The sequence below is a fragment of the Plecotus auritus genome, assembly GCF_963455305.1.
Source record: "Plecotus auritus genome assembly, chromosome: 5".
Lineage (NCBI taxonomy): Eukaryota > Metazoa > Chordata > Mammalia > Chiroptera > Vespertilionidae > Plecotus > Plecotus auritus.
Genome location: NC_137776.1, coordinates 169,671,123 through 169,683,334, shown reverse-complemented (window position 1 = coordinate 169,683,334; position 12,212 = coordinate 169,671,123). Strand labels below are relative to the sequence as shown.

Genomic DNA, 12,212 nt, shown 5'->3' with positions numbered 1-12,212 from the left:
CACAATGCCTGGCAGGTGGTCAGTATCCTCACCCCCCAAAGTTAGCTATCTGTATTGTGAGATAGAGAAAAATATTTGAGTAAAGTAAGTAGCCAGTTATGGTTAAACTTTGGAAATCTGCCCAGTCTGCACTTAGGTTAACCAAACATGTGAGAACCAGAGGCTGAGTCATAGTAACCACCCATTCCATTTTGTACACACAGATAGCCCTCGATTTTGTTTGGTGAATTCTGACACTAACACATGGATACCCCTTTCCTGATTCACTGATATCTTATCAAAACACTCAAAATTAGTTTTGACAAGGTTTGATTCATGAACACTTTTGGAACTCACTGTTCTCAGATGGCAGGCCTGAGGAAGGTATACCAGGCAGGTGAGGACTGTGAAGGTAGAGTTATTTAGTCCCAGTTGCTTCCGACATCCAGATGTTTTCTCTCCACTGCAGTCTTTCCAGATGCAGAAGCCTTTTCCACACCACATCTGCAAATTTATTCAGAATCCACACTTCAGCTAAAGGCTCCAGCCTCCTTACATTCCCCCCTCACCTCAAACAAGAAGGGCAGCACTATGGATGACAGGGATAACAGGTCTCCAGCACTTTCAAATTCCTTTCTCATTCCCTACCTCTGGTCCCCAGCCCCACACTGACTCATCATTTCAGAAGACAGAGTTACCCAGAGTCACTGAGCTCAGGACTTACATGTCCCAAGACCTCTCCAATGGCTTAATCTCTGTTCACCAGGCCTCCTTGGAGTTCCTTGTGCTCTTAGGGAAAAGGGTATTCTCTCTCCATGCTGTCCCCCCAGGGAACTCTGCTCTTTGCCTTTTCCAAGTTTAGAAAGCAAAGCATAGCCAGAGGGAATGGAGAATGTGAGGTCCTTCCTACTTGGTTTTGAGAATATTCCCAGAGCCTCCTCTGAATGGTGGTCACATCTAATAGGTGTGACTCAGCTTTCCCATTAGTAGGTGACTAAGGGTTGAGAAACAATAGTGAGTATTTTGGAAGAGGGGGTGTCAATAGAGGTGACTTGTTATTATTTTTTGGTGTGGATGGGATAGGTTAACTTCGGGAGACAACAGTTTTCAGGCAACGGAAAGGTATGGTTTGGTGTGTGTCTATGTGTGTGTGCCCATGGACACACTTGTCCAGGGACAGTGATGAAGGTAAAGTGGAGTTGTGCGTTGCTGTTATAGCATCAGGTTATTTGGGTTCAAGGGATGTTGAAATCAGGGGTTCCTTATTGTTGGATTTTCAGTATGGAATGAGAATAATGCTTTATGTGGTTTATCCCTTGGGAAAGCTCTTAGAAATGTTCCAACCTGCAATAGTGGCCTAGCAGCTCCTTCCAGCTACTGGCTTCTGTTAGCTGAAGTGAAGTCATCTGTCCTCCAGGAAGCATCTCTGGCTCTTGGATCAAGGAAAAGAATGCAGGCATTGCCCATTCAATGCTGAAGGGTCCTTAAGAATTTCTGTATATATCAAAGGAAAGGGGGCATGCTCAGGAAAGAGACTAGACTTTCCATTAATCTACATTTTAGATTCCTGAACCTTATCCTCTAGATACTCCAGATTCACACAGAAACAACTAGTCAAGTGTTTTGCTGGATGGGTTTCTTCACTTCATTCCACTTTCCTTCCATGCTTGCTCTCTCCTTCCTTCTCTTTCTTTTTTCTACTTTATTCTCTTCTAAAAATAATGGGGTTGTTTAGAAAGATAGATACAATGAACAACATCAAATAAAAAAATAGCTGACAGACAAGAAGCAAAAAAAAAAAAAAAGAAAGAAAAAAAAGAAGGTGTTAGGAAGATGATGATGGTGTGAGGCAAGCTCACAAAATCAGTAGGAAGTTCTGATAACTTGGTTAGCAGCTCATTTAACTCTGAGTTCCCTAATAGCCAAAGGGAAGAAGGTGAGAAGATCATTGATATAGTTCTCAGTATCCAAGAGATAAGTGTAAATCTCTTATTTAGGAGACACACTACCAAATCTGTCTCTGTGATTAGGGAGAAATATCTCTTGTGGGTTTTCATGAAGAGATTACTGGGCAATACAAAGAAAAGCCTTTTTAGCAAGGTCCTTACAAGAGACAGAGCAAGTTCTCCTAAAGGTCCTCCTATATTTCTGTACAGCTGACTTTTGTTAATTACTAGTTACCCAATAGGCAATCTTGACAAATGGGCACACACTCTGGTTCACTAAATAGCAGGATCCTAATATATCTTAGGTAAAGTATACACAGATATGTTCTTTGAATTACTGTTAAAAGATGTGGAACCAAGAGTCAAATCCTCAGGCTTCCCAGAGAATGAAGAAATGATTACAGTTCGTCTGTTAATTCTTTCTATTCAGTTTACATCTGACAGTTGTCAATATTTCTTTGCCATATATTTAAAAAATAATTATTTTGACAGTTACCCAATAGGAGAGGGAATTGGGGGGATGGGTGAAACAGGTGAAGGGATTAAGAAGTACAAGTTGGCAGGCACAGAATAATCATGGGGATATATAGTCAATAATCTCTCTATATAAAAGCCTAAGCAACTGTCCAACCAGTAGCTATGATGTGCAGTGACCACCAGGGGGCAGACACTCCTACAAGTAGCTATGATGCGCACTGACTACCAGGGGGCAGATGCTCAATGCAGGAGCTGCTGAACAACAGCAACTTTGCATAGTGCCCTCTCACACCTCATGACCCCTCAGGGGACTGCTGGTTTCTGCCTGATGCCCGCAGGCCTGGCTGAGGGACCCTACCTGCCGGAGGGACTCTGCTCACTCTGCAGACACCCTTCGAGTCCCAGCACCACCCCAGGTGCCACCACAGGAGGGACCGCGGGAAGTTGGCTCCAGGGCGTGTCCAGCCCATCTCACCCAGACCTGCCCTGCTGACCACCTTCTAATTAATTTAGTTTCAATGTACATGAATCCGTGCACCGGGCCTCTAGTATTGTAATAACTATGTATGGTGTCAGGTGGGTACTAGATTTATTGGAGTGATCACTTCATAAGTCACATAAATTATTGTGTTATACACCTAAAACCAATATATTGTATGTTAACTGTAAGTGAAAAACAAAAAATAAAATTAGAAAAAGAAACAATGCAAAAAATTCTTGATATAGTAATATATACAATATTTGATGTACAAAAATAGACATTTTAAAAATCTGCAACATTAAGACATCTATCATCCAATTAGGAGTTAGAATACCTCCCAATAATCACATTGAACTGTGACTATAGTCCCTTACATTTCTGATACATCGTTTTCAGTTGGACTGTTTCCCTCCTTTTCTTTTCCACTATCATTTGCATTTTTATAGGCTTTAACAAAGGCATTCAGTTATATATATGTATATCACTTTTCTAAAGCTAAATTTCCTTTTCTCTCTGGCCAATAAGTCTCCGTGAGTATTACATCAATTGTAAGTTCTAAAGGTCATTACTCAGTAAACTCTAGGTTCCATCTTGTCTGGGGGTATACAATACTCCACCCACCAAGGAATAAGTTTTATATTAACTCAAGATTTAGGTATCATTGTGGCACACTGCTCATTTGTCTCCCATGAGGATGATCTATGGTTGATCCTTAATCTGTTCAATCTCTACCAGTTGTATCACAGGAAGTAAAAAACCTTTTCTACTTTTTGGGCACTGTGGCTCTAAGAGAATATCAGTAAATATCATACTTACCAGTAATATCTTGACATAGTTTAGTCTGGTCATAATGTTCCCACAAATGAACCTCCTCTTACCTGAGCCTAACTGGCCACCACTGTTTAAGTACATTAGATCCTATTGCTATCAACATGGCAATTGTTCCTTCCTGGGTGAGGGTGTGTGTTCTCTCTCAGACTCAATGACAAGCAAGATGCTGAGTCAGTTTAGTAAATGCATGGTCTATTCAAATACAGCTTCATCCTATTTCTGGGTCAAACGCTAAGTTTTGCCAGTTTCCTGGAAGAGGTCTCCCTCTAGCGACCATTTAGAATATAATGGTAATTCTCTAGGAAAGTACTTTCTTCTTGATTCAAGCTTCCAACACCCTTAGTCCTTTTTAGTTCTCTAGGCCAAAGTTATGTGACCACAAGTATTGTTGCCATGCGTATTTATGACATGAGCCTAATTCAAGTAACCTACATGCACAAAAAAGTATTGTGTTCTTCAAGAGATTGACAGGTGAGCATATTCACTTGGTAGGTGCAGCTCCGTTCAAGTATCCCCAAGGCTTCCCATAATCATTTGCTGGGGGGAAGTTCTAGAATCACAACCATGTTGTGCCAATATTGCCTTCTTGTATATCACTATGATTCCTTGAATGCCTGTTGGTATAGTTTTCCATTCATACCCATATCTGGTGTAGTCAAAAGAGCAAATTTTAGATTCCAACATACTGAGCAGACAACAGCAATGTGTCTCCCTCATACCCAGAGACTTGCTTAACCATGGTGTTGTCCTGGTTTACAGAAACATAATGTAGCAGTTGTTAGCTGACACTTCTAGTATATCCAGTAAGGTTCAAAGGCAGGAATCCTCTTAGGGATACAGAGAATCAGCATTGTAAGTATAACAACAAAAAGTGACTAAAATGACATCCTAATCTAATATTTATCTAGGCAGGTCATCAAGAAACTCTGGTTGATGTGTTTTCAGGATATTGTTGTAGTCTGGCTTCAGCCCAATTCTCCTTCTCAGGGGGAGAAGGAATCCTGGGGCATCTTCCTGTATTGGCCATTACTCAGCACCACGATGAAAGAAAGAAACAGCTCATAATATTATTCTCTAGCATTGAGGTAGTTTCTTAAGAATGACAACTCCCTTCCTTGCCATTATTTCCCATTATGTAATCTCTTTTCAACTGTCTTGGTTCTCCCACTTTTTCCAATTACTACCTGCTTAACGTAGACTGGGCTTCTCTGGCTAGACATTTCTGGTACAGCTATACTGCCCTCTATAGGCATGCAGCAGGATTAGGTTCTCTAGAGCTATTTCTTTTACTAGTATCCATTTCTAGGAAGGAGTAGAAAGGCAAAGAATGATGGGACTTGGGTATCCCTACCAGGAGGGAGTGAGGCATCACTTAGGTCAGTCTTAATTTAGCCCCAATAGGTAAAGCCACTATCCAGCCCTTTTCCCTTTAGGAATATGCAAGGTCAACTTTAGAGGAATTTAAATAGAATTCTGAGCAGAAATGTCTCCTATCTGCACATGCAAATGTTATCCTGGACTCAAGTCAATAGGATTCACAAGACAAGGAGAAAATCTGTGAGGTGAAGATAATTTTTGTGTGGTGATACATAGCATCATGACTCTCTCATGCTCACCTCTGCATCTCCCCAAATTCTCAAATATATTCCTTTATATTCAGATGAAGGCATGTTTGCCTGGCATTAATCTATATTGCGCGTCAATGCAGAATACTCCCCAGAGTCTTTGCTCATCATGTCAAGGTCATCCACTTCTTTTAATGCTGACTAATAATTCAAATATAGTGAGATGATTTAAATATTAAGTGTATGGCTTTATACTGATGATTTATTTATCTGCTTCCTGTTGAACATTTGGGTTGTTTTTAGTTTGGGTTATTGTGAATAAAGCTGCTACAATTTTTTGGAACACTTAAAAAAAAGAAGTAAGGTAGTTGCATGTTTCATTTTACTGGGAATTGCCAAAATGTTATCCAAAGTTATTTTACAATTTTACATTTCCACCACCAATATATAAGACTTTGAGTTGTTCCAAATCCTACCAAAATTTAGTATTGTCTTAAATTGTAGCCATGCTATTGAGTGTCCAGCGGTATGGCATTGTGGCTTTAATTTGCCTCTTTCTGATCAGTAATGATGTCAAGTCCCTGTTCACACCTGATCTTGGCCACTTGAGTTTCTTCTTTTGTGAAATGTCTGTTTATGTTTTTTGTCCACTTTAAAAAAATTGAGTTGTATGCTTTTGCTTATTGATTTGCACGAGCTCTTTATATATATTCTGAATATGTCCTTTAGCAGATATATGTACTGTGTATATTTTTATCTTTTCACTTTCTTAAGGGGTCTTTTGATTAGCAAAAGTTTTAAATTTTTATAAAAGGCAATTGAATAATTTTTCTTTTGTGGTTAGTCTTTTTTTAATTGACCTATCTATAGAGTAGGGAAAACTTCTAATTACTGAACATTTCTTTTTATTGTCCTATGAATGACCTTCCTATCCCCTGAAGTTCCAAGGTGCCTTACCTCATCCTCAGCTCCAATGATCATATATGCCTCATTTTCCCTTTCTATCACTGAACCTCTCATGTATATAGGCTCTCTGACTCTCTCATGTATGTGGAGTTCCCATACATACCTATGTAATTTAATTTGGCTATTTTCTCTTGTTAATCTGCCTCATGCTGATTTAATGTCTAGGAAGAACCTAGAAGAGTAAAGTTCCTTTCTCTACCACACTAATAAGAGCTCATCTTTTTTAAAAAAATTAACTTTGTATATGTGGTTAGTCCTTTTTGTTTTCTGACTGAGAAATCTTCAATCATCCGTTTTCTTCAAGAAATTTTATATTTTTAGCCATCATGCTTAGGTCTCTGAGCCACTTTGAGTTAATTTTTGTGTATGGTGTGGGGAAAGGTCAAGGATTGCTTTTCATTTGTATGTCCAGTTGCTCCAGTATAATGTATTGAAAAGGTCCTCCCTTCCCCATTAAATTGCATTGGCACTTTTGCCCCAAATCAAGTAATTATATAAACAAGGATTTATTTCTGGATGCTCTATTCTGTTACATTGTTCTGTTTATATAATCTTATATAAATGCCACACTGCCTTAATTACTTCAACTTTGTAGTTAAGTCTTAAAATTTGCTAAGGTGTGTGCTCCAAATTTGTCATTTTTCTTTTTCAAGATCACGTTGGCTGTTCTAGGTCATTTTCATTTCCATTGAAATTTTAGAATTAGCTTGTCAGGTTCCAAAAACAAAGATCAGGCTCCTGTGCCCAAGCCTGGCGTAAAGCCTGGACAGAATTAGAGTCTGCCCTCCCAGCGCCTATGCAGCAGCAGCATGGCCACGTTTGGTGTGGGATCTCTATAGACTGTGGTTATGGCAGAGAGCACAGAGGAACACAGAGTGATCTCGTGTTTCTCACTGACAACATCTGGTGTAGTAGGTCAACTGAGATGCCATTTTGGTAATTAGAATGCCATATCACATCAAACTATCATTCAAGTGAAAGCACCAGATAATTATGTTTGTCAGATAAACAAGAACCTAGACAGTCTCTCTTCAGCTGGTATCTTATGAAAGACCATTGCATTGGTCATCTAATTTATTCATAGTTTTAAATTCCATGAGCTATGAATATTTATTTAAACAAATTCAGACATTACAAATCTGTATAAAGAGTGGAAATTCTCTCCTCTCTGCCCCACTTCTGCACTTCAATTCTTTCTCTAGTGACTATATGCACATATATATTAATATATATTTAAAACATAATAAATTCATATTTATATACTTTGTTCATATCTCAATTTATCTACTTAGTATCTTTTCAAAAAAGTAATAGAGATTCTTTGTTTGTTTTTTTCAGGTTTTAAAACTTTTTATTTGCATATTAAAAAAATTGTGCATTCCAATAATTAAAATCATTTGAACAAAAAAAAAATGGCACTCTGATTAAACTGCATTTTTACAGCCCGCAGGACCCCTTGGACCAGCTTGGTGTTTACTCTAGATTTCACCCTCATCCCACCCAGCTCGTTCCTTCACCAACATGCAAGTTCCCCCCTTCCCCGCCATCGAGCCAGGCAGATGGGAGCGGCAGGGGCGGCCTTCATTGCCAGTAGTTCTGATGTGAAAAGGGGCGCACAGTCACTTAAACTGATCCAACCTCTTTGCATCTTACAAAGTTAAACAGCTAAAAGAAGTAAAATAAGAAGGCAATGCTTGTGGAATGTACAGTGCATATTGGCGGCGCGTGCCTCATTACGATTCACCTGCTTGCTTCTTCTGCTCAATCGTTTCTTTTGAAGGCAGTGGGTTTTTCTCTTGCGTTTCTGTCTTCTTCAGTTTCGACTTACTGAATTTCTCAATCTCAGCCATATTGGGTTTGTCAGACATGGTTGCAGAGGAAGCCGAGTGAGGTGCACGAACGAGAGAAGTCCGATCTGCTCAGTGACCACTGCAGAGTCTAATAGAGATTCTTTGAACCTGCTGCATATTATTACATTCTATGGAATTAATCATAATTATTTTTTCTAATCTCTATTGATATGATAGTAGGTTGTGGCCAATTTTTACCTATTATAAACTGGGATCTTATATATACACTAGAGGCCCAGTGCATGAAATTTGTGCACTCGGCGGGGGGCGGGGGGGCCTCAGCCCGACCTGTGCCCTTTCACAGTCCGGGAGCCTTTGGGGGCTGCAGGGAGCGGGCCTAAGCTGTCAGTTGGACACTTTAGCGCTGCCTCAGAGGCGGGAGAGGATCCCATTTGCTCGCCAGCCGTGAGCCCAGTTCAGGGCTTCTGGCTGAGCAGCGCTCCCCCTGTGGGAGCACAGTGACCACCAGGGGGGAAGCTCCTACATTGAGTGTCTGCCCCCTGGTGGTCAGTGCACTTCATAGTGACTGGTCCTTCCACTGTTTGGTTGATTTGCATATTAGCTTTTTATTATATAGGATACATATATATATGCAATATACATTTGTGATAATATTTCAATATGTTAGATTTCTAAGGGTGGGAGTTTCTGGAATAAAATATTAAATAACATGCTTTTAAACTTTAGTTTTAGGATAGTTGGAGTTAAGAATGGTTCTAACCTCCTCACTGTGAAATGGATAATGTTGGTTCTTGTTATTTCTGGTCATTAGCATTTTTAATTGTATGATAAAAATATGAGAGAAAATTTAAAAGAAATAAAGCCATAGTGGTGGTGAAAAAATGGTGGCGGAATAGACAGACGTGTCCCGAGCCTTGTCCCGGAGCAGATAGAAAGAACATCTGAGGGTCGCACGGGGAGTGTCTGTTGGAGAATTAAGGGGCAGCTATACTCCAGGAGAAGGTGGGGGACTGCTGGATGGGGGTCCCCTGACCAGGCAGCCCTCACTGCTGCCGGGTTCCCTCCCGGAGCCACAGGCTCAGACGTGGAGACCGCACCATCTTGAAGGGGAAAGTGGATGTTATCTGAAACCTGAAAATCTACAAGTGCAGCACCCACCGAACAGCTGCGAACCCCAGAGCACTGGTCCCCAATTGGCGCAAACATGCAGATTCAGAGGAGCTCTACACTCCACCATGGAAAGGAGAGAGAGAACTACATAACCAGACATCCAGAGAAGAGAGACCATGGGGAGACAAAGAAATAGCCCGCATATGAAAGAAAAGCAGGCATCACCAGAAAAGGAAGTAAACGAAATGGAGGCAAGCATCCTGCCAGAGAAAGAATTCAGAGAAATGGTCATAAGGTGGCTGAAAAGAATGGGAGACAAATTCGACAATATGAGTAAGAACCAAGAGGAAATGAAGAAGAACCAAGAAATGAAAAATGACATCGCTGCTGTAAAGAACTCAATAGAAAGCATCAAGAGTAGACTAAAAGAAGGAGAGGACCGCATCAGTGAGCTAGAAGACAAGGTAGGAAAAAATACCCAAGTAGAGCAGCTTCTAGAAATAAAGCCATAGCAATATGATAAAGTAAGGACAGACAGAAAAATGATGGTGTGAGAGGTTCCTCTAGATAGAAAGATAAAAGTTTTTAGAAAAAGTACACTAAGGCATTATAAAAATCCTCAAAATGATAAAATTATCTAAAATGTAACCTTTTACCTCTTCCTCTTCCCTCTCTCCATTCTTTCTCTCTTCAAGTATTTGCAAAGGCATTCAACAGCTATACATTAAGTAATGATTTTCAGCAATATATTGAAATGTGAAGGGCTTTGGAGGATGACTTAATAAAAAAATTTGTTTAGGAAATATTTGAAGGAAAAGAATTATAACAGTATTTGGAAGACGAGAAAGTGAAGAATCTACTTTGTAGGGAAGTGGAGGAATAGTGAGGAAGGGTATCATATAAGCAGAGGCAGGGCCAATTGGTGGGGCTGTCATCAATGGATATAAGTGCCCTCAATAGCCTTGTCTCACATGGGTTAAAGGTGCTAACCTCCAACAGTATGACTGTTCATCAAGAGCCAGTAGAAGCCAGATCCAAGTGGAGCAGATTCCAGTGGGTTTGTCAGGAGGGAGCTGTCTGGGCTTTCCTCTTGCCCATCAACTTCCTCAGGCCCTGTTTCAGGTCTTTGTTTCTCAGGCTGTAGATAAAAGGATTTAGCATGGAGGTCAAAACTGTGTAGACAATTGTTGCTATGTGGTCCTGGACAGTGTAGGTGGAGAGGGGCTGTAAGTAGACATAAAAGATGCTTCCATAAAAGAGTGTTACGGCAGTGAGGTGAGAACCACAAGTAGAGAAGGCTTTGCATTTCCCAGCTGCTGAGGGGATTTTGAGCACTGTGATGAGGATTCGCATGTAAGAGAAAGTAATGAATAGAAAAGGGGTCACCAAAACAATAGGTGCCTCTGTCATTATCACAATTTCATTGATAAATGTGGAGGAGCAGGACAATTTCATCAGGGGACTAAGGTCACAGAGGAAGTGGTGGACAACATTGGAGTCACAGAAGGTGAGATGATTCAGCAGAAGTGTGTGTAGGAGAGAGTGCATGTGCGTAAATGAGCAGGAAAAGACCACCAGCAGAACACAGCGGTGATGGCTCATGGTGGTGACATAGTGGAAGGGGTCACAGATGGCCACATAGCGGTCAAAGGCCATGACTGCTAGGAGGAAGCTGTCAGTGTTGCCCAAAGCATAAATAAAATACATCTGAGTTAGACACCCAGCATAAGAGATTGTCTTTTCCAATAGGAAGTTAACTAGCATCCTGGGGACAATGGTTGTTATGAAGCAAATGTCAGTGAAAGACAGGAAAGTCAAAAAGAAATACATGGGGGTCTGGAGCTGGGGGTCAGAGTGGATGGCCAAAATAATGAGTAAGTTCCCTGTTAGAGTGACGAGGTATATGATGAGGAACAGAATAAAGAGTGGCTTCTGGTCTTCGGGCCGGGAGGACAGTCCCAGGAGAATGAACTCAGAGACACTGCTGGTTTGGTTGACTCTTTCCATTGACTTGGGTCTAGTTATATACAAGAAGTTTTGTTATTTAACATGCTCTGATTCCATAACCCAAATCTTGAGGACCTAGAAAAGTCTTTGCTTCCTCTCTTTAATCACAATTAGCTGCTGTGCAGGGACAGCTTGTCAACCTCATAGTTCTTGATGTGGTCCTCCCTTTCCAAGCCCATGATCATCACAAAGTCTTGATACAGAAAGCTGGAGGGAAAGAATAAGAGTTTTCCTTTAGAAATAATCAGAGATGGAACTCTCTGATTCAAGTTCATTAATTCCTATTCTTCCCTTGTGGGGACGTAGTAGTAAAAACAAATCCTTGCCTTGGTGTAGTTTATGTTCTAGTTGGAAAGATAGATGATCAACAAACAAAATACAGGATATAACATAAAGTAGGGATAAAATCTGAGAGGAAAATAAAGCAGTATTTGAAGGAATGGAGATGGATGGGGAGTGTTGATGGAGGTGTTTTAGATAGAAAAGTCACAGGACACTCAGTCAAAGCAAATTAACCTACAGGGCAAATCTAAGGGGGAATTTTGAGCCCAGTTCAATAAAGTGTTGATTTTTTCCACATCTGGGTACAGAGTGAGAGGTTCAGCCTCCGTAACTCATGGCAATCTATCATCATCAGTTAGTATACTAGTATGTCTCCTCTTTTTTGTGAATTGTTTTTCCTTTCTTTAACCTCCTGTTCTAAATCACATTTATACAGGATGGGCATCAATTGTTGAGTATTCAAGTTATGTTTTAAAGTTCATCTTTCATATATGTATCTAAAAATATCTATGAGAAACATGTTAATTTTTAAGCTACAGTATATATATACAGTATATTTTTCAGTCATTTTAGCTACCTGGATGGACATCAAAATGGTCTCTGTTTCTTGTTACCACAAAAACTCTGCAATGAGAGCTCTGGTATCAGCAAAGTGTTTTAAATCAATTTTTTAGAGTCAGCATATTCATCCATACCTTGTGAATGGACATATTACATAGGGAATTTCCAATATTTTGAGACATTAGTTATTTATATA

General features: G+C 40.2%; 2 protein-coding genes across 2 annotated transcripts; both read right to left on the bottom strand.

Annotated features, from left to right (window-relative positions):
• Positions 1 to 7,579: 7,579 nt before the first annotated feature.
• Positions 7,580 to 8,113, bottom strand: LOC308248542 (thymosin beta-4-like; the record flags this gene model as incomplete). Its single annotated transcript, XM_080668655.1, has 1 exon — positions 7,580 to 8,113. The coding sequence occupies one exon, from the start codon at positions 8,111 to 8,113 to the stop codon at positions 7,979 to 7,981; it is 135 nt and encodes a 44-aa protein (XP_080524781.1). The 3' UTR covers positions 7,580 to 7,978.
• Positions 8,114 to 10,228: 2,115 nt separating this feature from the next.
• On the bottom strand, positions 10,229 to 11,173 carry LOC308248105 (olfactory receptor 1L8-like; the record flags this gene model as incomplete). The annotated part of the gene is made up of 1 exon (XM_080668109.1): positions 10,229 to 11,173. The coding sequence occupies one exon, from the start codon at positions 11,171 to 11,173 to the stop codon at positions 10,229 to 10,231; it is 945 nt and encodes a 314-aa protein (XP_080524235.1).
• Between the last annotated feature and the right edge of the window lie 1,039 nt (positions 11,174 to 12,212).